The sequence below is a fragment of the Toxotes jaculatrix genome, chromosome 5 (assembly GCF_017976425.1).
Source record: "Toxotes jaculatrix isolate fToxJac2 chromosome 5, fToxJac2.pri, whole genome shotgun sequence".
Taxonomy (NCBI): Eukaryota; Metazoa; Chordata; class Actinopteri; family Toxotidae; genus Toxotes; species Toxotes jaculatrix.
Genome location: NC_054398.1, coordinates 7,900,717 through 7,928,547, shown reverse-complemented (window position 1 = coordinate 7,928,547; position 27,831 = coordinate 7,900,717). Strand labels below are relative to the sequence as shown.

General features: G+C 42.2%; 1 protein-coding gene across 3 annotated transcripts in view; it reads right to left on the bottom strand.

Annotated features, from left to right (window-relative positions):
- The window catches only part of tspan9a (tetraspanin 9a), a 153,992-nt gene that overhangs the window by 19,964 nt on the left and 106,197 nt on the right, over positions 1–27,831 (bottom strand). For all 3 annotated transcript variants that reach the window (XM_041038697.1, XM_041038698.1, XM_041038695.1), the window contains one exon: positions 248–439. In XM_041038697.1, the coding sequence (XP_040894631.1) occupies positions 248–439 (192 nt within the window). The remainder of the gene's footprint in view (positions 1–247; positions 440–27,831) is intronic.

The following is a 27,831-nucleotide window of genomic DNA, read 5'->3' as shown; positions in this document are numbered from 1 at the left end:
GGAGAAATACAAATCCATTTCTGAGTTCTCGCTGGCCTGTGACCAGCATGTGTAGGTGTAGAGACACATATGTGAGAGTCTGTCTCCACAAGACATTTCTGTCAATATTTTCATGAGTGATGTGGGGGCATGTGAGAAAAGGAGTGAGAGAAGGAGCTGCAGTGTGTGCCGTTTATGACTGGACAGTAGTCTGTGTGTGTTTGTTGTTTATAACGGGGTACTGAGTAGTTATGCAGATTTAACTCACACTCAGAAGCAGGCACTTGTTCTCCTTGATGGCACCCAGGCAACCGAGAAAGCCCGTTACCATGACGATGGCGCCGATGGCGATGACCATGTTGGCAGCCGACAGTGAGGGGAATGAGGGCGAGAAGGTGGCGAAGCTGCCCTGGGACACAGAGAGCCAGATGCCCACGCCGAGCAGCCCGCACCCACATAACTGCAAGGCAAAAGATGAGACACACGACAAGGTGAGAAAACAAACAGCTGATAAGTTGCTATCTTTGCAGGGCTGGCTACAAAAATGATTAACAAACATGATCATTTTCAGCTCTCTCAGTGCAACAGGCTCAACAGGCTGCCCAGGGAATCACCCACGCAGTCATCCATCAGCAAACACTGCTCAAAAACAAAACAAAAAAACCCCCAAAAAAACAAAACAAGAGGGTTTACACCAATTACAACTATGATAAGCCAATAACAGCTCTGCAAGAGATTAGACCAAAAATTGGACTTGGGCCGTGCTGGTTTTGCACGTTTGAGCTGATTACGTTAAATCCAGAACAAACAGAGATGTAATTACTGCCACCCCCTAGAATGAAAACTTTCCAAAACCACCTGCAGTAGACTTGAAATTCACCTAGAGGGAGCAATTCCCTAATTCCTCCCTGTCAAACTGCCAGGCCAGCCCCCCAGCTGATGTGTGTGAGGTCTGGAATGTGAGTCCATTAATGCATTAAAGTGTTTATGGCTTTGATTGGCGCAGTGAAGTGCCCCTGCCTGCTGATGTGTTGGTCCATCTTTCAGAGATAAGAGCAGTACAACACTTGGAGAGATTTAGGCTAGGAGCTAAGTGGTGACATTTTTGCCTGCGCCTAATAAAATGAAATACCCACAGCAGTCTTTCCATGAATGAAAAAAAAAAAAAAAAAAATCCCAAATGAGGTAAAATATGGAAAGGCACCATGGTAAATCATCGCACCGCCGCCCTTTCTTCCCGTCTGCTTGCACTGCTCCCTTCTTAGTTTCTCATCTTCGCACTGCTGCTTCAGAACAATTTAATGCCTGTCAGAAATATGTACAACAATCCTGCTGTGCATGCAAACAAACACTCCGAGGCATACATTCATATAAAGCATACACGCACACAGTCCTCATCAGGTAGCTATTATGTATAAATCTCTGCCGTTTCCCTTTTTCTCCTTCAGAATGAAATAATGAATCCACCACACACAGCGCTAATTTTCTTGAGATGACAAAGTTTAACTGACAAATAGCGCAACTGATAATAAACCTGGAAATGTGCTGCACTTTCAGCACTTGTAGTGTAGCTTTAGTTTGACTAATGACACAGGTCTGTTGATCAGTCATATCGCACCACAGGCAAACAAAGACCTAAAGTACATCACGGACTCCACTGAGAGGCTCTCAGTGATGTTAGGTGATGACATGTAACTAACTTTGGGGTTTGAAATGCAAACCTCATGAGGTGGTGAGAGATGCCTCAGGTCTAATGAGTCCTGTAGGATCTGTGGACCCATAAACTCAGTTCAAGCAACCCCCCTCTCATGTGTCAAGATGAGCGCGGTCTCACTCTCATTAACCTGTGACCTTCGAGTAGTGAGGTTAGACTCTGCGAGGGCTGACTGCCATGGGAGAGAGCGCTTCGGCGTGTATATACATCTGCACACCCAGATGGATGAATGATACAAGTGCTCTCCTGAGGACTAAGAAATGACTAGATGCAATTAAAAGACAGAAGGAGGGAATCAGGACTGTACATAAATGACTCAGGACAGATGAAAGCCCTGCTCGAGAGTGTTCAAATTCCACCACCGTTGACTGCGCTGCACAGGTTGTGACTCTGTGAAAGACTGAAGTCTAACAAAGTCTTAGTGAGGCTGTCAAGGTTGGAGGAGGACACTTGTTTACTCAGAGATGGATGAAATAAAGTCGCACTAGGTTCTCACCCAGAATGAGTCTGTGACTCAAAGTGAAGCCAATCCTTGGACAGAGAGATGGGGGTGGGGGCGGGGATGGGCTAGGTGGGGTGGAGAGGGGGTGGTGCAGTGGTGCTCGAAAGACTTTCAATCATCCATCTCCTACATAATTCAGAGGGAAGTGTATTCGCTGGGAGGCACCTGCTGGCCCTTTATGCTTCCCTGATTAAAAAGGGGAGAATGAAGGTGTCAATTGAAAAATGCTGGTAAAGGTCATGTCCCTATGCAGAGTGGCTAATATACGAAATCACAGCTGACACTCTTCAGAAGGCCCGATCATATAGAGCGTGAGGAAAGGCTCGAGGAAGCGAGGGAGGAATGGCGCGTTTAAGAGGCCAGATAGATGGAGCAGATTTACAGTTAGTGAGGGGGAACACCGAGGGGTTTAAGAGTCCAGGTGGGGAGGGATACAGTGCCTTCACTTAATTGTGTTTAATGCGCAGTGAAGGGAGCTCGTCCAAGTGTGTCACTCTCTTAAGTGACTGTGAAACCACCCAGCCCCCACTCAATCTGTCTGATCTGAGCCTACGAGGAACACGGTCTAATCTCTGCCCTGCTTCTACTACCATTACTACTACTATTACTACAATGCGGCGTCATCGGACCTCTGTGGCGGCACCACAGGAAGTGCCTCCAGTATAAGCTGTGATCTTGCTGGTTATCTGACCTTGGTGTGTGCGACTGAGCCTGACCCTGAGCTCCTAAGCCAAGCTCCTTATCTTCCTTTAATTGTGTGTCACGTTTTGATATCGCATCAGTAGGGAACCATCAAAGGGTCCCCAACGACAGAAGAGGCGTGTAAACAGTCATGGAGAAGGATTACTATGAAGGCAGTCATTGTTATTACATCAATCAGAGTGGTAGAGTGGAGTTGTAGATGCTGCAGGGTTGTGATTAACTTTTGGGTTGGAGGAATAAATTGGCCTATTATTATATTACCATATTTTCTCAGGACCTGGAAATACAAAAATAACAGTTTATGCAGTCATGCTTTAACTCGCTTGTGGTCTGAATGATGTAATGTGAGTCAATACATCAACTGATGCAATGGCCTTTCTGATCTGAGACCAGCGCTCACATTTCATATATGATCTGCAAGTCACTCAATACAAACGTCCAGTGGTATTACTAACCTTACCGTTGCTTACATAAGATTATTCATTGACAGAGCCTGTATCTATGCAACTTGACCCAGTGTGATTCTGCACCAATTATCCGTGCAGATAGAAACAACCAGAGCGGACGCTCTGGGCTATTACTCTACTTTCACTGTCCCCTCGAATCCATGTATGCAACTCTGCAGTGTGCGGACCCATCATTAAGCCACTGAGGGTGATGTGTGACAGCTTGCCATTATTTCAGTGTTAACAAGCTTCAGCAGTTCTGATTTTCAAATATGTATTTCTGATTCAGCTACTGGAAAACACTGTCAAAACAGCTCGTCTGTTTTGCCGTGTTGATGTTTTGTTTTGTGGCGTTCCCATGCATTAGATGCAGCGCCGAGATGCTTCCTTCCTATTTATCACTTTGAAGGTTACTTTCTTATTTGCGGCTGATAGGAACACATCTTCCAGCCGTGATAATGAAAAATTTTTTGCTGTCTGGAATACAAAGCTGGCTGCTCTTAACACTGAATTGAGTTTAGAAAGTTAAAAGCACTTCTGACAGGAGGGAGGGATGCTGGGCGTGTGTAATTGTGCTTGATACAGAGCTGTTTTTTCAAAAATCAATGAGAAAGAGTAAGAGCGGGCTGAGAGACTATGTGACCTTTTCATACGTGTTAGCCAACATTTTGAGAGCACCTCTATGGAAAGGCAGAATGGAGTCCAGTGTCTAAATGTCATTTGTGAAAGAAGTGACAAAAGGAGCCCAGCAGAGAGGAAAGCAGACAAGAGCAGTATTAACTTTCTGCTGGAGGAAATTGGAGGACATGAGATGTGACTCTATCTGGCTGGATGAATGAGATCCCACTGTTTGGGCCCTGTAACATTCTCAAGAAGAAAATAATTGCAATAACAGTGTGTGAAGCAACTGTGAAGCTCCTTTTCCAAACAGGAAGGAGAGGTGAGGGAGGTCAACCATAAGATGTGTGAAAGAGAGATAGAAAGGATTAAAGCCTAAAAGATTGGACGCACACGTAACATGTGTGTGAGAGACCAGGAGATTGAGCTTAGAGGGAAGAGAAGAAGAAGAAGAAAATGGAGGCTGACCCTTCATCCGAATGGCTGGCTCAGAGAATTATCAGCATCTGCTATAAGTGTCTCAGTGTCACGGAGACGGATCCACCTGACGCAGGATCCCCCCTTCAACCCCCCCCCAGTAAAAGGCATCTGAGAGTATGGAGCATGGTGTGTGTGTTTGTGTGCGTGTCTGTGTGTGTGTGTATATCTGGATGTTCAAGGACATTGACCTTTTCGCACCGAGCGCTCAAAGAGGTCACATCCTGTCGTAAAGAATGACAGCCTTTGTCAAATTACTGCTGCGCTCTGTGGCTGCTCCCATCACAAGGGCTCAACGCTCCAATGAGTTAGTTTGTGAAGTTTGAGTGAGTGAATGTATGCGTGTGTATGTGTGTGTGTGGATGTGAGAGTGTGTGTGTGTGTGTTAAGGCCTCTTACTGAAGTTTACTAAAGGCTTTAGAACTTAGAGTAAATAATTGATCAACCAAGAAGCTGTCTTTTACACCGAAAAAATAATCTTTTATGGACATCTGCAGTGCCATACTGAAAACTAACCTTTTGTTCAAGTAATTAGAAAACACTTCTCCCATTACAGCACAACAAACCATAAAATTGGAGAAAATGCCAACCTGACTGAATTGCTTGAAGATGGAGTCACTTTATCACTTCACGATCCCCTCTGCCCTTTACTGCAACTCCATCTTTCTTTTTATTTGGAAAAAAAAACATTTTTTTTTAACTTGCAGCACACAACATCTTGTGCTTCAACCGCCATCGATTTTGCACTGAAATGAAGACAGAGGATATTCACCTTGGATAAAAAGAAGATTTTTCATTTCTCGCAATGTGATACCACAAGCCTGTAATTCATGTTACCATATAAATACTAAATGGCCTGCCCACTGTGAGAGCGAAACAAAATCACAGAAACAAACATAATAAAGCAACTGTAAACATCAAATAGGAGTGAAATAGCCTAAAAGTAAAGAAAGGCTATTTGTATTCTCTACCCAGCAAGTGGAAAAGGTCTTCTTTGAGGCAGGCTGTGAAAGAAAAGGGAGTCATTTCAACAGTACACTCTCTAGAGAGACTGTTTGTGTGTGCCTGTCAGAGGTTATTTTTTTAAGGTTTCTTCCTGACAAATGAGTACTTTTACTGTATTTATCCTCCATGGTGACCACACTTGAGCAAACAAAACAAAAGCGCTCCTGACACAGAAGAATGGCACATTATTTTTCACATTATCACTACTGATCGATTTTCTCTTTGACTCAACCTGTCCTTCTTCAAATACCTAATTTGCTGGATTCAAGTACATCTGTGGGCCAGAATGATCTGCAGCGGTGTTGTGGCACCTTCGATGAATAAGTAAATAAATCTAATTGGTAGTGTCATACATAATAATGTCAAGCAGCAGTTTACTGGCCACTGGGGATACTGAAATAAATCATGGTGGGCTGCCACATCGGTGGACCAGTGGACCGTCAAAAAAATCCATTAACTTTCTTTACCAGCCCCTCTCTACGTGCCTATGTGTAGGGGTGCGCAAGATCACAACAGGAGCATTAACATTCTAGACTAAAGGAAAAGTAGCATGCGGCAGTGTACATATGTAATCTACTCTTACAGTTCCCACACCTGCCAAATCCCACTTTAACCGCTTAGTAGTTAGAGTCGGAAATGAATCCCTAACCCTTCCACTATAGGGCCCGTGTGTTTCACCACATTTCCTGACACAACATTTATCCTAATGATGGTAGACAAGCTAAGCTTTAGGCAATCTACAGCTTTCCAGTAAAACTCCCCAGCCCTGTCTCCACTCCCCAGGTTTCCTAGGGGCATCCTAGTCATTCCCCAGTGGATAGCGTACAGCCAATGTGAGTTGTATAACAAGTAAATTATTCACAGGGTCTGCCGTGGTGACTGAGGGAAACAGTGCTTTCAGGCCTAGAATAAACACTGCATGAATTCAAAGAGCCGAGACAGATGCAGAGCGTAAGATTAAAAGGCTATATCTGCCTGGTTAAAGTTTCATTCACCCAGTGAAGTCCTGGCGGACTCACACAAAGTGAAAGATTACCTAGAAAATCACACTGCCTCATGGACCGGCTGATAACACAGCACAAGGCTTTCTATGAACACGTACGCTTTAATTTGTGGACAACTGAGCTTTTATGGGGTCAGGTGGATGTTCTGTTCTGTCCGGGTCCTGTAAGCACACGACACAAAAAGACTTGTCTTTTCAGTTCTGTGCTGATATGTTTCCACAGAGGTAGAGTTCCCACTATCCATCAAATGCTTAGTCAACCATTCAGAACGGTGCAATTCTATGGTGGTTCTGGTTGGATGCCTTAGCAGGGCACTTTGAAGTAGGGGCCTAGATTACCCCACTTATGGGTCTTCAGTGATGCACCTGTCAATGATGCAGGGTCTGCTGTGTCTCCCTCCTTCCCTGTCTCTCACTCCCAAGAAGAGCTGAGAGGCCTATTCACCGCAAAGTGACTCTAAATCAATCGCGCCAGGAAGGATTAAAGACAGACAAGCCTTTCACTGCCCGTCCAGAGCTGTCCCTGCTGTCTGCTGACACATCCACAATCTTTCACACCTGACAACAGCCTCTACCCTTAGAGGACAAGACACAAAAAAGAAAGATAGGCAGGACAATGGCAGAAGAAACGCTATTAGACATCCCCGATGAATTCTGCAGTTAGATCTCTGCCATACCAACAAGACTCTTCAATCAGCCCAAGAACCCAGAGGCACTTCAATTATGCATTGAGAACAAGTAGGAGAGCACCAGGAAGGGGAAAGTCATCCCATGATTGGAGCCCAAATGCGAGGCAGCTCTGCTTGCCACAGTCAGACAGTGAGAGCGAGAGAGTGGATGGTGAGAGAGATGAACAGGGAAACAGGGCCTGCAAGCCAAGTGCAGAGTACAAAGCACAGAGCCAAAGACCAAAGCCCTGGTCCAAATACAGACAAACACTGCCACAGGAGAGAAAAGCTCCTTTCCTTCTTCATGCTGCGGATGTTAGGCTGCTGCAGCGATGGCAGCTGCCCTGTCTGAATGCTATCACTTCACAGTCAGCTCAGAACCCAATGCTTTGGAAACCCAGCGTGATCAGTCCTTTAAAGGGATGAAGGACCATAAAAATCCCAGTGATGCTCTAATGAGGACAATGAGATATAAATACATAAACTGAACTGACAACAGAGGGAGACATTCCTCACACAAGACGCTAATTAAATGTGAATATTGCCGTTTGCTGTTGACATCAAAGGTGCTTATAAAGATATCTTACGAGGCATTTGTGTACAATAAAAAATCAATGCGTTGAGAAAAATAAATATCTATTTATGTGATGGCAGTGGCTTTTTATGAGTGCCTGTTTCCCTCCACATAAACTGCATTGCCTGTAGAGGCACACAAACATTTGGCTCGTATAAATATCTCACTCTGGACTGCCAGTGCAGCCATGCCGAAAATCCTCAGAGGTGGGCAGACGGTTGGACAGTCTCCCACTGAGTTTCACTAGTTGAACGGCTTAATGAGTATGCTGGCTCAGCAGAGGTAGAGCATGGAGCATGGCCAGAGACTTGTGTATTAGACAGGTTGGACACTGACCCGTTCCCTGCTCAGAACCCAGAGCAGACGACTAAAGGGCTCAAGGAGATGGGAAATCCCTAATGCACGATATTGCAGCTATAGTGTGCTGTAAGTAAAAGAGAAAGCCAGAGAGTTCCACTCAGCACATTCCTCTGCTCCTTTTCAGCCCTCGCAGTATCAAAATGAGCCCACGACCGAATGTCACTGTGGAGGGCAACAGCTAAATAGCTTTGTATGGGGGCATCTGCTACAGAAAGTTCCCCAGCAGAGCTGTCCATATGCTTAATACACCCACATCTCTCCAGTTGCATCCCCTTTTCAGCAAACCACAAACAAAACAATAACCTCTACTAACAACATCAACAACTGCAACATAATTTATTTTTCCTAATGGGCACAGGGACTTTGCGGGATGAACTGAGGTGACCTTGGCTGGTAATGTTCGTGTCTGCCAGAGGAGAAAAACATGTCGTTACAAATGTATTTCAAGTGTCTAACAATTGTTGGCCTAAAATCAGGTGAAAAGCAGCCTTGGGATTTCTCCCTGGAAATGAGCGAAGCACTTGGGCATCAGAAGCGTATTGTTGTGGTTTTATCTCCACGGTCAGTCTGCCTTACCTTGTGTGAAAAGCAGACGGACTGCTGTGTTCACTGTGTGCAGTTCAGGGAGAACGGTGATACTAAGTGTGCCTGTGTGTGTGTGTGTGCATGCAGATGTTTGTGTATTAGATGATTTATCATCTCATTTCACTTGGAAAAAGCACAGAGTGGGCGTGTGGCCTTGCTGCAGGGATGGTCTGAGTACTGCACAGCTCACCAAGGTCTGACCTGTTGCTACTGCTGCAAGACAACATCCATTAGAGACACTGGCGCAAGCACATGGCCTATAACATTTCACCACAATGTGATGAAGGCTTATCCACACTCCTAATGAACGGGAGGGATTTCATTTGCCATCGGGTGTGGTGGCAGGAACCCAAAATGAATGTGAGGGGGTGAAGTGAAGCGTGAAAAAAAAAATAGAACACATTATGTGCGTATTCACTGTTTGTGCTTTGAGATAGTTTGCAGAGGGGTGGAACAAATTTTTAACAAATACATAAGAAGAAAAATTGTGAACATCTAAGCATATATTTATTCCTGGCGCAGCGGTATTGTGAATGGAAACACTCCTGTTATGCAATGTGAGGCATTATGCATCCCTGGAGGGACAGAGGGGAAGATGAAGACACAAAATATATGCACATCCGCTTAAGTGAAAACCAGAGCACCAGGTGGATGCCTGGCAAGAAAGGAGTACATTCAGATTGAAAGGCATATAATCAATAGTCACTCTGCATCCCATGCCACAGGAAAAAATGACCATTTCCTTGCACCTATAAAGGGCTTTTTAATAACCTTTTCTCTTCGCATAGTAAATTATTCAGCACACTTTTAAGACAGAGCTAAGGGGAGATACCGTAGAGGGAGAGGTTTGCTAATGTTATTACACCCTTTGCTATGGAGTGATAAAGCAGCCCCATGGTGTACAACTGAGGCTTTTATTATTAGCCCCGTTGCCTGTCCCCTTATATCTTATTTGTCCCCCTGTTGCTTCTTTTCATGCTGTAGGGAGAACTCCTGTTTCTGCCCTTTTTTTACCCAAGCATGTTGCAGTGCGTCTTATAATTCATGCTGTAATTCATGCAGTATTATGACAGAATATTGCAGACCTGCTGGAATAAGGACACAGTCTCTTCCTACTTTTTTTTCCTATCTCTTAGTCACAAGTTAACAGCAGCACAGATACAGGAAAAGTGACCTTATTCCGTGAGTGTGTGCCACAACTGACTTCATTTTGCAGGTAATAAACTTGGAGTGCAAGTGAACACAGAGTGAAAACAAGACCTTACATTAACCAATGCGGAGAGCCAATCTGTATTCAGCAGTGATTCTGTAGGCGCCGTTTGAATGTTGATGACACTCCGTCTGCATCTGCTCCTCATCCCGAGGCGAACAGGGAGGAACTTCACCTTTGGCATGACAGCCACGGCACCTGAGTCTTGTCCAAAGGCCAAAAAAACTACTCTACTCATCCATCATTATAAAAAACCCACTGTTGATTTAGACTAGACTGAGAGGTGAAAAGAAAAAAAGCTACTAATGACAGGCATTGGAGGCTGTAGTGTTAATAAAAATGAGATTCTTGAAAGGCTTTAACTTTAAACACAATAACACTTCTTTCTTTAGAAAAAAACCACGCACACTTCTAGCTGAACCTCAAATTATACTCTATTCACATATGGCAAAGCCCTGATCAGTGTTCCCTGTGGTTGTTGCAGGAGCTATCTCCCTTTATACCCCCTCCCTTCCCTCAGGATGGTATTGCTTCTTTTTATTCATTCAAAAACAGCTCAAGTGGGATGACAGGGTAAGAATTAGAAGGTATTGTGTGCATCTCAGGCTCTGCGAGAATATGAAACTTTTTATGGAGTGCTCCCCATAGAAATGACCTTCAGTCAGCACTAGAGAGTTGTGAAATCTCTGACAGTTTCCACTCGATACACACACACACAACGTGCACTTTTGCTTCACACTCACACCACAAACCGCTGAGAGTATGACCACAACATGACAACCAAACCCTAACTAGTTAATAAATGCGGTCTTCCCTTTTTGACCGGTGTAAAGGTCAAGTTTTAGTGGCAGTTTGATGGCACAGAAAAGCTTCCTTGACTGTTTCTGCCCCTGTTTCTCTCCTCTCCTATCCACTCCTACCCAGCTCATTGCAGGCGCCTTTAGAGTTGACATGCTAATTAGCACAGAAGGGAAATGGACTGTGTAACTACTCTTTTCTGGTCAGCCAACCTCTGAATCCCTATCAGCCCCTCATCTCAATGCACTGGACCATACAAAGAGATATATCACTAAATAATAGTAGGGCATCAATCCCTGTATTAATGCTGTGATATAAGCGCAGCTGTATTATTCACTGTAACCCACCTCGGGGCTGTAAGAGAAGGAGACGAGGAGAGAGAGAGAGAGAGAGAGAGAGAGAGAGAGAGAGAGAGAGAGAGAGAGAGAGAGAGAGAGAGAGGGAGAGAGAGAGAGAGAGAGAGAAGCCAGGGAGAGAGGGAGAATAAATGAGGCTTCATTCACTCGGTAATGTTGCATTGAGGATGCTGTAATATGACTCCATCAGTGACCTCCACTGGCCAGTCATCAACCCACATCAACTCCCACAACTCCACTTCCTACTCTGAGTAAATGCTGGGTCAGGAGTAAAGCAAGTACATAAAAGATATGTGGTTGGAAGCATCAATAAGGTAAGGTTAAACAGCCTAACTCCTCTTTACAAGCAGCACTGCACCCTTATTTTGGACAGAGACAGGATAACTAGCACAGATGACAGACTGAAAGAGGAACTTATGGATCAATGCCTGCTCAGCAGTACTGGAATAAATCAATATTCATTAGATCTACATTAAAGTCCGTCAGAGAACAAACACTCAACTTGCCTTGAGCTTGTCATACTAACCCTTTTAACATCATACAGTATATGTTATTCCCCAACAAGCATGTAAAAGGTGGGGGGCCTGTTTCACGCTGGAGCAACCTGAGAAGTCTTGGTCAGCTGGTGGAGAGCAGGGTGGGGTTTCAGTTGTTTCAGTTGCTTTAATGTACACCACCCCCCCACCCCCCAGAAAGCGCAACTGTAGTAAAGCCACTCACTGTCACACATTTAGCCACCTCCCCACAGCCCACAAGTGTGCATATTTTATAACACTTCTCTATGGATGGTGGCAAAATGCCCAGCAGGGACAGTTAATATGTGCATGAACAGTCATTACACTCATTCATTTTAATGACAGCTTATATCACCTTCTTTTATAGTGTAAGTCCTGATTTTGGTCTTTTTACGCTTGTCCCATACATTTCATTGAATCTTTTATATCATTATATTTTAATTTGTTTAGTTGGTGAAATTCTACACCTATCTACTACTAGCACTATCTTTGGTGGATTTAAAAACACATGAATATGAGCTCTGGCTTTATCAATGTCCTCGAACCACTATACTGAGTGTTGTAATTTTTTATTACCGCCTGACATACTGAAATAGCGGGGTCATGCCACCAGACATATTATCTCTCCTAAGAAAAAAGACCCTTAATTCTTGTCTTGAAAAATCATGGGCTCAATCACTGCAGAGCATATGCACAACATATGGTTAAAATCAAGGTAAGCAAATATATACTGTGGACTGGACTATTAAATAAACTGCACAGCTTAACGCGCCATGTGTGCGTCTATGTGCTGATTGCATGTTATGTGCATTTCACTTTCCAGTTGCCACTAGTGACCCCAGTCATCACTTGAAGAATTCTAGCGCCTGCAGTGGAGGCCGGTCTGTCATCAGACACGAGTTCAAAGACAAAGCTAACAGGGGGATTAGTTTCAGCAGAATATTGTGTATAATTTCTGTACGTGATCGCCACACACGCTACACTGGCTGCTAACTTGGTTGCGAGCCAAATCATGAGTCACACTAGAAGAGAGTAACATTTTGTCAAGGGCCCTTAAATATGAAATACGGTAATCTTAAAAGACTTGGACCTTTCCCTTTTTCAGTCAGTGGAGCTGCACGTCGTCACCTTGCTTGAAATAAATCACATGATCACAGATCCAAGCACAACTGTTTAAAATCAAAACAAGCAAAAGGCTCAAAGCATGGACACAAAGAAGCCAGAAGTAGGACAAGGCCCTTCCAACACCAAAGTCATCAAATATGTAAAAGTTTCAATAAGACCAAGATCTCGTATCCTAATTTTGCTGGACAAATTCATTTTTTTCCCCTGTGCTTACAGCACAAGTGCAAACTGCAAAGCAGAAGAAATTCACTTTTATTTACTAGTTGAAGGTTGATTATTCAGTTTTAGGGTTTTTTTTTTCGAGACAAGATATCACAAGATTAGATGAGATGATTTTGTTTACTCTGCCTCAAAATGTTGTGATGATGTGTTTGAGAGGGAAGCTGAGCGCCTCTCTTGTGGGTAAACTCTTGCCCAAAAACAGGGGAATTTCACATAAACAGACAAACCTCTACCGCATCCCTGAAAACACAGTAACAGAGTTACATGATGGGATAAAAAAAATCCTTCACAAACTCTGTCACTACTGTATGTTCAGCAGTTTCCCATTACTTGCCTGCGTATGAGGGAGGAACAGTTCAACACTTATGAAAACTGTAAGCAGCCCCCTCCCCCCACTGTGGTGTCAAGCCAGTAGTGTTAGTATGCAGAGGGTGAGGGTTCACGTAGGAAAATTACAAGAGAGGTCACATTTAACTCTGACCTCACATTTAGTTGCAGGGCAGCTAATCTTCAGGTTCAATTGCTATTTATTCTCTATTTCGTCTACACGTGTGTGTGTCCGAACGTGTAAAAATCCCTTTTAGGCCTTGTTGCTTCCTAGAATAGAGAGGTGTATGTGACTATCAGAGCACGTTTCATGCCTCTCTGGTTGCTTTTGTTAACAGTGTCCCCGTGGGAACACGGTGGCCCCCGGCTGATTTAGAGACCTGTCAAGCACGCCTGTGGTCCAGGTCAGTGTCAGGGGGCTAAGCTAGGTCAGGTCCCCGGAAGGTAAATGACACAAGTAAGCAAAAAAAGAAAACCTTCTGTATGATTTCCTGTCAAGCTGAGTTCTTCTTTAGGAGTGACACCCAGTCATTTAAATGCAAAGTGAATGGGGAGGAGGAGAAGCTGCAGGCTGTTGGTTATATGTGGGAGTTGACAGCTGACGGGTTCATCATTTGTTGAGAGTCCCCTCAGAACAGCAGTTATAAATAAATACCTGGAGTACAGCCTGTGAGTTTGGAGGAGCCGGGAAACTGTTATTTTCTCTTTACAACCAAAAAAGGTACACCGAGTTCTAAGAGATGCTGACCTAAGTTATTATACCCAGTCAGGCATAGAGTTTAGGTAGAGGTAGATTTTCTAAAGGAATTTAATGTTCACAGGGGGAGTTTCGGGGGCCAGACGGACTGTATTACACCAGGTAACTCATATCGAGGGGATCGTTAAATGTAGTTTTCAAAATCTAATTAACTAGAAGTTATGTTTGTATGAATATTCATGAAGGGTATAATGTCATTTGTTAGTGGGAGGTTGAATTGGTAGAAATAGTTCTCATATTCATTGTTTTTACATTTGAAAACTTTGTCAAAACTAAATGCAAATGAAAAAAGTGGTTTGCTATTGAGTTTTGCTTATTTTTCAAATCTCTGTGCTTGTTTACTGATAAACTTCGTACAGAAAAGTAGACATGCCAGCAACACTACCAAATGGTATCCTGTTCACACCTTCAACTGTCTCCATTTGTTACATGACCCTTGCCTTGCAAATTGTCTCTTGTTTTTCCTTAGTTCAGGTCCTAAATTGCTTTAGTCATGATTCTAGAGGCCAAGCCTAAAATTTCATGTCCAAAGATTCCAATGCTTCTATTTTGAGAAAGAGTCACATCATCAAAGTCATATTTTTTGGTTGACATCTCAATTCCTGAAGAGCAAAGAAAGGAAATTAGCATTTGAAAATCTGGGCATTGAGTCATGTCGTGTTTTTCTGTTCTGTGTAGCTGGCAATTTGCCAGTGTTTCTACAAGAGGACCTGACTTGCAACTCATCACAAAGAGCTTTAAGTCTACATGCTGGGTCAGTAAAATCATGAGTCCCTCTGGCCCATATAATGCAGTAAGGTCAGATGAAGTCCAACCAGCCGCTGAGCTGATTGAGGTGGTTATATATAGATAGCACTGGCAAGTTAAGTCGTACAGGGGACCAGGCTGGGGCTCTGTCACAAGGCCTGCTGTGATTTAGTGCAAGATCTTTAATCTAAAATCGGCCAATGGCGTAATGGAGCCAGAACCTTTTCCATGACACAAACCAGAACAATATTTCCCCCGTGGGTTAAAGAGATGAAGTGAATCAATTCAAAACAAATGGAGGATGATGAGACATTAATTGTGGGTGTACTAGAGGACGGAAGCCTAGAGTTTAAGAGGCAAACCATCTTTTCAATGTCACAGGCAAAGCAAATACTACTCAAGCCAAAGCAGCAAAGTGAAGTTCTGGGTTTGTGGAGGCTCTCATTTTGACTAAGACACAGCATATTTTAAAATTGTTAGTGAAGTGAAAAGAAGTTGATGGTAAATACAAAAAAACTGACTCAGTAATATAAGTAATATAAGTTCACAGCAGTATATCTTTACAATTTGTAATTTGTAACACACGCACGCACACACGCACGCACACACGCACACACACACACACGCACACACACACACATGCTACCATACACACCATTATGATGCATCTATTGCTAGCAAGCTTACAGCTAACGTCTGTGCAGTTGGTACATTGGCTGTTTTGGGTGAAAACAAACAAACAAACAAAAACACAGATTGTACAAACAGTCCTGTGAATGGTGCAAGATGAAAATTTGCTTTCTTTCTGAAGACACCTTGAAGCTTTTTAATTAAAACTACAATCTAATAAAAACAGTGTATTATATGTGTTTTAATAAAGCAATAAAAAGTGTAGTCACTTTCAAATTAAACCATTTAACTGGATCTTTCATTTTTATTCACTTTAAAGCGAGACTGTGTAACTTTTGAAAGAGGAAATAAAAAATTGAAAGCAAAATAAAGTGTTGGATGTGGATGAAAGAACCTCAGAAACCTGTGCTTTTTGTCCCACGTAAGCACTCTTGACTTTATCTATCGTGATGCGGAAAAAAAATTTATATTTAGTCACACAAATGAGACAAGATGACTGGAGACACTATAGTCTAATAGACTATATGGCATAGTTTGATGGTATTTTGATAGAAAATGTATTTTTTAGCATAGATGGAAGTAAGTGCTGGCTATAGTTTTTCTTTTTTTTTTTTTTACCCCGCACCTAAGTCTCATCTCATTCCTTCTTGACAATGTGGATCACTGGGGGATTCTCTGATTGATGGGCTTGCATGTAATAAAAATGGAAAGATGTTCATTAAGCTTGAGCTCCAGACTCTGGACACACACTCTTCATTTGTGAATAAGTGCTGAAAAGAAATTCCATTCATGCATGACTCATAAATGAAAATGGAAGTGGAAACAGAGGGAAATAAGCGCATACCCAATGAAGACTTTAGACAGGCTGTAATTTTTTTTCTGCTGTCCAAATGAAGCAAAAAAAATCAATTGCAGATGAAAAGACACCATCTAACGTTTATTAAAAATTATTGAGCCCATTACACACTGCATGCCAGAAAAAAAAAAAAACAAACCCACACAGACACACACACTCATGCACACTCAAAGTCCTTTGTTAAGTGTGGAAAACAAACTATGTAATCAATCATTAAATTAAGAATATAACAAATGTATGTGAGTGTGTATGAATTTGTGTGTGTGTGTTGTGTATACTGTACACTTGGGCTGGCAGAGGAACAGAGGAGGTGAAGCAGAGGTGTATCTCTGTAAATGTCAAGGATGATTAATTAACTTAAGCCACAGCTGTCATCCATGCTGCTCATAGTTAGCTTAGTAAAAAGACTTTCAGTGGTAATCCCTGTTAGCTGATCACAAATAGGAGGGATTGAGGAAATGAAGACCTTCACGGAAGCCAAAAGATTAAATCTGTCTTGGGAGTTAAGAGAGACTGACTGAATGAACTCCGTACAGTTTAATGACACTGGTTGCCACTAAATAATATCATAAAGTTAATCTATAATGAATATTTTTTTTTTATCTGGGATGAGTCTAAATGGGCAGACTGTGCTTAGACAAGGTACAATACAGCTAAAAAGATGTGATCTTAACCTTTTTATTCCTTTAACTGAGATTTGGAGCAGACTGGTCAGTATGCAGACCTTGTGTCAGAGTCCACAAATTCCCTGGATAAGTCCTTAACTGTGACTGCTGAACTGGAGGGCAAATAAGGGCATTACTCTACATGACTGAGCTGTTAAAACCTTCCTGGAATATCTTATTCTATGTGTCAGTCGACTGGGAGAGCAAAAAGGAAGCCTTTAATGTGAAGATTTCACATGTGGCTGATGGTCTCTCTTCAGAATTAATAAAAACGAGAAAGAGTGTGGAGTTCACGTGAGGAGGAGGAGGAGGAGGAGAGTCCAGTGAATTTGCCTTCAAAAATTTTGCCCGTCTCTTGTTGAAGGCCAGAGAGGTCATTTTTGTTCACAATCATGTCCCTTCTGTTGGTTTCTTGTAATCACAAAATGTGCATTTCTTGTTTTGATTCAGTTTTATTAAAAACTGGATCAAAAATAAATTCCACGTGATCAAAAGAAAAAAAAAGTCTCACCTTTACCCATGTCCTCTGTGGCCTTTGGTACTTTTTCCAAAATTCAAAATGTAACACATGAAGATATTGGTAGACAGCCTGGTGTGATGAAAGGCCTCCAGGTAATTTCCACCTAACACCAACGCCTCTGTGCTCTCTCCATAGAAACATGCAGTCATGTTTCATCACTCAGAGTTAAAGAGCAAAAACCTACACCAAAAGCCAGAACTATAGGCCAAATCAGCTAAAATTGACTTGCAGAATCTGACAACCCTTATTTTACAAAATTAGGAAGAAAAGCTGATTTTCTACTGCACTTTGCTCCTGTCATCAGAAAGAAACATAAAAACTGGAGCTGCACCATGAATGGAAATGACTGACTTGACCTCTTTGCTAAATTATGAAGAAATAATGCCTAATTAAGTTGAGTGGTTTTCCCCAGCGGTCTCGTCCTGCTTTCCTTTCTCCAAAGTCGCAGAATCGGTCCACCAAAGGCAATAATCACTTCATTTTGCAATGCTCTCTATTATGATCCTCCTTGAAAGGTTAAGCTGCATCCCCTGTGTCACCTCATGAGAGATCGGGTATTATGATGGAGCAGGCCTTTCAAATTAACTGATCGTCTCTGTGCTCTTCATGTGGCCATTCCCATGTAATCTTGCGTGAACCCAAGGCTTACAGAAAGGCTTTTAAATAGTAGTTTGAATGAATCCCTGCAGACTGAGAGGGAGAGAGACAGAAATACAAAGAAAACTAAAGAAACTGAGATAATAAAATAGTATGAGAATAAGGTGAGTTGACAAAGACAGATGGACGGACAGACAGATGTACAAATAGGCATACATATGTACGGACAGCTTGAAAACATAATGGCTCCAGTCATGGCTGCCACTGGCGCGGTAGCATAAAAATGCACAGCTAATGCTGCCCCTTTTTTGCTGCCAGAAAATTCAATTAGCCCCACTGAACGGGGTGCTTCGATCACTAAAGCACGGATCTTGTTAAAGTCTTTTTTAAGAACATTTTGTCTTGTCACTTAAGCCGTGGTTAATACAATTAGTAACCTTTAAAAGAAACATCAAATTTTCAACATCTGCAGCGTGACAGATGTTGCTGAATAATTCAAAGCACACGCGTCACACTTTTAACAATACTGGAACTGACTTTTAAGCAGTTTTTATTTAACTCTTTCAAAGTGAACAACACTTTAATATTAATTATGACAGTGGGGTTTTTCTGCGGTTTAAAAAAAATCAAAAGATAATAAATTTAGCAAACCAGAATCTAATGGAGCACAAAGCAACACATGTTTAAAAGGAAATAAGGAGCAGATCTGCATGCAGAACACATACGCCTGCGCTCTTAGTCCCACTGTGCTGCTGAATTAATGCTGTAATGTTTTGTCGGTGCGTGCAAATCTTAACCCCTCTGACACATGCACTCCTCAGATTCATTAAAACAAAGATTTCCTGAGGCGCTATCACTGAGCTGACCTGGCAAAGGAGTGTTAACCCTAAAGCCTCTTTGGGTGAAGACAGTGATGCAGAGAAAGGAGAGTTAAGAGCGCGAGAGTTAGTGTTTTCAATGTTAGTGCTTTAATGTAATCTTTGTTGACTCCAGCCCATCTCCATTTCTGGAGAGTATAGACATAAGATAAAAGAATGAAAAATTCATTAGAAAATGTGCACATTCCCAATGAAACTTGTTCCTTCTGTGAGGAAAAAAAAGCTATGAAAACCCAAATGTCTATCACGGAGAAAGAAGCTACAAAATTGGATTTGTGTGGTGAAAGCGCTGAGGGCAGAGGACAGAGATTACACAGGGAGAAGTACTTAACATGTACAATTACTGTGGAACCTGAGCTAGTATTGTGGCATTTCAGTGTGTGTGTGTGTGTGTGTGTGTGTGTGTGTGTGGATGATGAAGCCTAATGCAGTGGCTTGGGTTAAACCAGACGGGAGGTGACTGCTTACAGTCTCAACACGAACTCCTGGTCAGTAAAGATAATTTTGTGTGTACTACAGCACGTCGGCCAGGTATGGAGAGTGCCCTCGAGGGGAAGGACCCTGCCTCGAGCTGTCAGTTAGTGAGGTCCTCTGGGCCTCACCTTGTTTGCTGTTGCCAGTCAATAATAGGCCATTTTATATAAAAGTATGACTAGAAACTGTAAACAACATCATGCTCAGGAAAGACTGAACTATTGAAGATGCTTAGAAGTTGAAATTTCTTTGTAGCCACAGCTTACTGTGTGCCAAAAAAAAAAAAAAACACAAAATGGTGGAAAGGAATATAAAGCAGGTTTACAAAATGCCCCCAAGCATGAAAATGAAGCACTAAGGCAATGAGGGAGTGACTTTAATTATGTGATATAAATGTGAGGGATTAATTCTGTAAAGTTGGACCTCGAGCGAGCCGTGATATTTGCCTTGAAAGCTGAATTAGCACCATTGTCTGATGTGGAGTCTTGTATCATTTGCTGGATGGACACTAACCATATGACAGCTGATCTGCATTAAGAAACAGACTCTCATTACCCTTTGGAAATGGGTTAATTGCTCTGGCCTTTGCTTTAGTGTCAAATGCTACAGCAAGTGGGGCTATATTCTGTGGCTGATAACTATGCAACCAGAGCTGGTCAGAAATAGGCCTTTGAAAAGTGATTAGTGCTGTATATGCACATGACCTTAAGGAAATGGAGTTGACAGTCAAAATACTGATCCTGTGTCAGAGCCAGTTGTTTTAAGAGGTGGGATTCCTGCTCTGAAGTCAGAGGGGCAGTCCCTTTGTGCTGCAGGTTAACTGGCTTTTTGCCTCGCAGGTGGATGTCAGGCAGCCGTGGTGGCAGCAGTGATGGAGGGCAGGTTCTCCCAACGTGAGGCCCAATCTATTAGGGGAAACGGGAGCCCTCATGATTGACGAGTTGCTCCACCTCATCCATCAGGCCTGGCACACAAGAGGCCTGACACTGCCATATCCCTCCCATGTGGCCGGGGCTGCTACAACCCTGAGCTATATTTGCGAGCTGACATTAATGCCTTGCTCGTCCCCGACTATCTAAGCCTCTCTCTCTCTCGTTTCTTCCATGACACTGCAAATCTATGGCCACCTTATCCTGTGCTACTTCATTACAGCAGCTTCTACATTACAGCATCTGATGACTTCCCAAATTCTAGGAAGTAAGAGCAAATTCATGCATAACAGCTACAGTTCCCCACACTTTTATAGGCTCCAGGTGTTTTACACATTGTGCATATACAGCAAGGGTGCACGTAAAAAGGGACAAATATATGCAAGGACATATTAAATATATAAGCAAGGAGCAGAAGCTATTGGTTTAATTCCAATGATAATTTGATTTCCTGCCATAAAATAATTTAAAGAACATGACACGCATAAGATATAAAGAATGAAAAATTTTTTAAGTTTTATTCTGGCCAGTCCCCTTACTTTTAAAATATTCTATTATTTATTATGCACTATAACATGAGATACTCTATCCTTATTCAAAGGTAATTAACTCTGCAACACAGAAAAATAAGGCAGCCAAAGGTATTTTGGGAGATATTGATGAAAAACTGAAAATTAAAGGGTGCAAATAAAATGATCTCCTGAGAAAGAGAGAGAGAGAGCTCATATTGTTGGAGTCATGGAAGTTGTTTTACGGGAGTCGTTATTCGTCTGATGAGAGCTGTCTAGCCTGTTTACTTCCCCGTCCCGTCTTCGTCTTCATTAGAGTGTACTTGGCTGTTGATCCATGCTGTAATTTTAATTAAAACCCATAAGAAAGCAAAGCAGAGACCAGCTCAGCTGTTGAAAGATTTTCTTCCCCCTCTTATTAAAAAATTAATAATAATAATAAAAAACTGGGAAGTCTAGAGAGGAAGTAGAGCCTCTTCACAGTGGGGAAACATGAATAAGAAGGGGGAAAAAAACATAATGCTGCTCTACATTCAGGTCAGGACTGAAAAAAGATGCAGAGTGTGCAGCTCACCTTGAACCTACAGTTAAATGATCACAAGGGCTGAGGCAGCTGTCTCTGTTCAGACAGGAAGTGTGATAATCTTACACCATCAGTCAGGAGAAAGTCACGGATTAAGGTCAGAAACTGTAATAGTTAAATATATCAAGATGCACAGAAATTACTGCCAGGCTCACATAAGACACAGGAAATCGTACAGCGTTCAGTTCAAACATGGCCGCAGAGTAAGCTACATTATGGACTGGACCGAGAGAGGGGGCCGCTAGGCCTTAAGTGATGTTTTATGGATTGACATTAAGAACCAGACAGCTGTAAACCCAGCTTAGGCATACTCATACTTCTCATATTTAGTGAAAGCTCCCGCTAAGTGCAACATGAGGGACATTCGGCTGAGCAACAGGAAAAAGGTCCACTCCGGGGACCCTTGCATAATTCTCTTGCATAATTTCCCTGTTAAAATCCTCCTGCATCATCTTAATGTAGTGTAATTAATGAAGACAACTTTGCCCTGGCTAATTGAAAATCTGCAGAGTCAGTCTCCCAATGGAAGGAGGGAGAGAGAGAGAGAGAGGGAGTGAGTGAGGAAGGTTGTACAGAGACAGGGACAAAGAGAGAGAGCTTTTAACGTATCCTTATCCTCAAATGAACTCGGCTGAAAAGCCCCCGCAGTATATACGAAGAGCTCCTTCTCTATTCGTCACCACCTGAACAATATATTCTCTTAGGGTTTTTCCAAATCCAATTTGAGATGGCATCTCCTGCCTCGGGCTGGGTGTTTGGGTCATAGCTCACACACTGGCTGGCTTAGAGAAAAGGAGGAGCAATTATGATTCAGTGAGGAAAGATGAAGGCCTAGATAAAAATAAAGAGCCTTAGTTTAGACACAGCACATTGGTTAAATTAAACCTTGTGACTTGTGTCAGGAAAACTGCTCAGATGGTCATGTCTGTTTCTCTCCTCTAATCTTATGAGGTTCTCCCATGCATTACTGTGTTTTTTCGTTTCTTTCCCTTCATCTTCCCAACAGACGTTTGAGCCGGCAATTTGGATGATGAATAATGAATGACTTCTTCTTGTGAGACAGGTGAAACAAGTAGGCCGTGAAAAATGGGTTTGAATACGTCAAAATTACTGCTTCTCCAACTAAATGTGTGAACCACTGGCTGAGATGTGGAATTTTGGCTAAAAAATGTCGCCAACACACTCTCAAGCTCATAATGCATTCATCAGTTTTATTCATTTCTACTTAATGAAGCATTTAAAATGGACTTATTTCGCATGTGTTTGACAGAAGTGTTTTGGTTGAAATATGTTACGAGAAGAAATCAAATAATGGATTTTTGCATGAACACATGTCTGAACAAACAGGCTCATCAAGAAAAAACAGCAATAAAAGAAAATCCAATTCAGGCCGATAAGAATATTGAAATCCATTGCGACTATCACACTGTCCATTAGTCACATGCCCCGTCATTTCATCTAGACTTATATAGTCATTACAGGAGTGAAACACTCCATTTGGCATTGTTGTGCACACTTAATTTTCCTCTTGATTGAGCATGCCTATTAGAGCTTTCCAACCTCAGCATGGCACACCGGGGACAGAGCATTGCTAAGGAAAATGCACAAAAAAATTAAGGTTGCACGCTGGAGCCAGCCGAACCTCTGGGGACACACACGCACTTCAGGTTGCAGTTAATTAACAAAATGTTTGAAATGATTTCGGTTAATATTTTCGGTCTCTTTGTGGGAGGAAAACTCTACAGTCATGAATAAAACATGCAGTGTACCTTATCATGATTATATGAGGACTGACTGAGGCCAAGTGGTGCTGGAAGAGGCGGCTCCTGTTTCATTTCTGCCTCCGTGCTTGCAGATCCTTGCACATTAGAATTCAGCTGGATAAACGCAGGTTGGGATTCTGAAACAGTCCACCTGTCTGCCTGCGTGCCAAACAATGAGCACACAGTGTGGCCTGATGAAGAATCACCTGCTATTACCCAACGGTCCCTCCAATTCCTGGATCCACCACATTCAGCTGTTAGGTACTCGTGAATGATAAGGCACTGGAGGCAAAAACTGCTCTCTGCTACAGCTCCTCTCTGTGCTGCTATTAGGCAAGCTGGACTTCAAAACAAGACAAAATGACATCTAAATTGGCATCTCTGGGCTGTTTTCTGGTGCACAGCCTTGCAATGTTCCTGCACTTCTTGTAACTCTTCATCACGCCAGGCTGAGAGGAGCTGTGATTTAGATTCCTGGATTCAGTGTAAAAGAGCCAATATGTAAGTCTGTAGGCAGGACTGAGGCTGAAGATGATGCACGCCGTTGTAGCAGAAGTGGAGGGAAGATGGAGCACGAAGAGATGAAAGAAAGGAAGAGATGGTTTCAAAATATAAATAATTGGTTTGATGTTGAGGTGCCTGGTATGGGTGGTGTGTGAGTTCTCGCCATCATTACTGTGGTGGTTGCCTTTTGTTGTAATGAGATCCAGTATAATCAGTACCAAATCAGTTCCTCTGGGACACAACAATGAGAATTAAATGGTTGGACTAACCATGGAGGATGAAAATGGGCTGTCAAATCAGGGCTAACAAATCAACAGGCGGCCAACACCCCTGTTGTGCATTTGTTATACCTGATTTAAAATTAAAACACACAAACACCCTCAAGTCTGGTGCTACTAATCTGTGCATCTCACCCAGCAACCATACTTGGCTCTCTTCTCTTCCTGAGCCATTACTATCCAGTATTTATAAGGTATTTATAAAAAAAAAAAAAAAAAACACACACACACACACACACACACACACACACACACACACACACACACACATAGCCAAAAATACAGTGAATATAAAAGAACGTTTAGACTTATCCATGTCAACATGTCAAGACTCCACTCCTCTCTGTGGCATCCTGGTCACAGCTGCACATTGTAGATAATTGGGTTGTAATTAGATGAGAACACACTATAGGAGGTCATGTAGTGTTGGTGTATCGCCGCTGGAAATGGGCTGTGAGAAAAGGCACTACGCGGTAGCTGTTCTGCATGATTGCCTATCGAGGATAGCTATAATAAATACACCAAAAACATACACAGATGTATGCATACATGCACACCCGCACACATGCACAGACACACAGACACACAGGCACACAGACACACAGACACACAGGCACACAGACACACACACACACACACACACACACACACACACACACACACACACACACACAACAGATCCCCATGTTAGTGGGTTGTTAGAGGAACTCGCTTTGACACATCACTGCATTTGGTTTCCATATTCTGCCCAAAGGGAGATGGCGCCTCGCCAAGCTGCTCACTTCTGAAATATTAAGGCTAGAACCCATGGTATGTTGCTAATTCAAGAAAGTGCTGAAAAGGGACAGAAAAGGAAGGTAAGGATTATGTTTCCATATTTGTTTGCGCTCACGGTTCTTCCCCTTTCATCTGTGAACTGAAATGATCGCACACATTATTATGGAGATTTACTAAAAGAAACAAAGCTGCCCTGTGATATACTAACTGCCTTGTCAGTAGGAAAAAAAGATGAGTTTGCCTCAGTAAACATGACCGCAGACACATTTACATATTCTCAGATGCATGAAATCTTACTATATACGTCAGCAGATGGTCAGACCTTGTAAACAAACTGTGGGCTAGAGTGTAGGCTGCATATCTCGGGCTCCTTCATTTAAATTATGTGATACAGATTTGCTAAGTAATCTAAAATGTCTGAAATATAAACATTTCCTTGTGGTTCTGCCAGATCGGTTTTTAACAGGCCACTATTAATAACCTTAGACTGCTCCTGGAAGAAGAGATGCCAAGCTATAAAAATGGTAACTGAAATCAAGAGTGTGAAACATATCCATTTACCACAACTCTTCTTGCAGATCTCACCTGCACTGACAGTGTACTCACTTGCTATCTGCCTGCCTAGGTATCAATAATTAATGATCATGTCTATGCCCCTGCCTTCTTATATTCCACTGCAGGATAACTACCACTATAAAAAAAACTACAGGAAACTGATGCCTGCCTAGAGTGCTCCATTTTTTTTTTTTTTTTAACTTTATGCCTATCATAATATTTCATTATGCTTGTTGTGGCTGGAGTGATGAGGCTGCAAGAGAAAAAAGAAGCAGATGCCTGGTAGCTGATATCTCCTTGTTTTGTTTATTCACAAGAGGACGGGTATATAAAAGGTGATTTATATTCCGGACAATGATAAGGTAAAGCCTCTTAGAAGCCCCTGCTCTCAGTGAGAGATAACCAGAGACTGGATGTGAAGAGCATCCCTCCTAGTGCAAAAATGCTGGCTGCCCGGGAAACTCACTGATCTGTGAAGCTCCACTCTCGAGCAGAATGATCAATACACTCCCATCTTACTATTTTCTCTCTGAAGCTCAAAGAAATCACTACCCGCTGCATCGACAAAGAGGAGGTGTGAAGCGAAGGCGGATAGCAGTGGGCGGTGAAGGTGGTCAATTCAATTATCCCTGTGTCAGAGCACATTTTCTATTCTAGACAGACTGCAAAATCCCTCCCAAAAAAGGAATGCCGAATACTTTGGATTGCTTTAAACACTTCTGAGTCTCAATTACATGTCATCGTCTTTATCAAATCCTAGTTTGAGTGATTTGAAAGTTTGAATCAAGAGTTTGGCCAGGCTAATTTCTCACCAGAATCAGAAGGATACTTGTTTGGAGACATCATCTTTTGAATATATGCATCCACCAATGTCTTATGTCTCTTTTTGTGTGCACATCTAAGTCACTGAGTGATTGGGGCTGTGCTGTGTGATAACAGCAAATGCTGTAAAGCGGCGGGAGGGGGTGGGGGGGGGGGCAAGGTATGTTAGCTAAAACCACAGGATGACTGAGTCAGAGTGAAAGAAGTTTGAGTCGGTGACATGACCCAGACTCTGTGTCTCTGTTAGCAAATGTCAGGGGCACATGAAATTCTAGACACAGACAAACTTTAGGGGGTTGATTATCATCTATGAAATACTAGAAATGGGGTTGTCTAAGATACAGGATACATGGAAATAATTGGTCATACTTACATATGTCACTCTCTGGGAGCTCAAAGGCGAGGTTCATGGCCAGCTACAAAATAGCTGCCCATGAGCTGGTGTGCATTGTTTTGCAGTCTAGTTCCAAGAAATGGGGCTTAAAGGAAGACTTTTTTCTCATACTTTATCAGTTGTCATCAGTGTGTGAATTTCACTGCAAAATGCAAGTTTTTCTTGTGATAAAAGGCTGTAATTTCCTTTTTTGGTACAACCATCTTCCGTCAGTATTTTTTTTTTTCTTTGTGCTTTTACTTTCATGATGTTGCCAGTTCCCTGAATGCCCTTGGATAAATGTTTGAGAAATGAGCATGCACGTCAGACCTGTCAGCTGGAATAGTGTTTATTAGACAGGAAGACACATTATTCAATGCAGGAAGACTAATTAGATTTTTAAAAATCTCTTTTGACAAGATTTCAGACTAACATGGAAAACAAGCCACTGATATTTAGTGTGAAATTTAGTGAAAATCATTTTCTCAGATATTGGAGCCGCAGGATGAAAATTATAATTCAGTTATCACAAACATATAACATTTTGAAGTGCAATTTTCATTAGCTACAGGAAAAAAATAGCGCCCCAACCAGCAGAGAGCGTGCCGCACCTTCGTCATCAAGGTGACAATAATAACCGTTAACGGGTGAGGAATGACGGATAAAAGAAATGTTAACTGTCGGTTTGAAATGGGAGATGAACAGTGGTCTCCTGTGTCAAAATCCTGTGTTTTGTTGACCTGGATGGTTTTGTTGCGCTTTAACAACATTAGTGAGTGATTTTGTTAAATTATGACTAGCTTTTCCTAGTTTACCTGTTTTTTCAGGCTTTATGCTCAGCTGAGCTCACTCGTTCCTGACAGCAGCTTCATATTTACTTTTCAGCCATGAGAGTGAGATCAATCTTTTTATCTAACTATCGGCCAGAGAGTATAACATATATTCTCCAAAATGCCGAACTTCAGCTTTGTTGTTGCCACTGGTGAATACTTGCATTACATAACACCTCTTGTGGTTGTGCTGTGACATGATTTATCAAGGCAGTGAAGTAACTGGTACATCTACCTGTTAGAAAAAAATCTTTTTATCTAACAAAATTTTATATAACCAAAAAAAAAGCCAATTCTCTTTGATTCTGCGAAACAGGTGCCAAACGTTTTTAGCACTGATGTTTTAGGGAAAAGAAAACAAAAAATATCCCCATTGCATTCATCATTGCAAACTCGTCATCTGTGACTGGTTGAATATTTAGTGAAAATGAAAAATATGCCACCACGTGAGAAAATGAAACCAGATATTTAAGGTTAAACAGGAAACACAATAGGTAAGATTGAAATATTTCAGCAGATGGATGGTCATGAAAGACATTCATGTCCCCTCAGGATGAATTGTGATAAATTTGGTAAACCTCTGACGTTTGATCTAGGG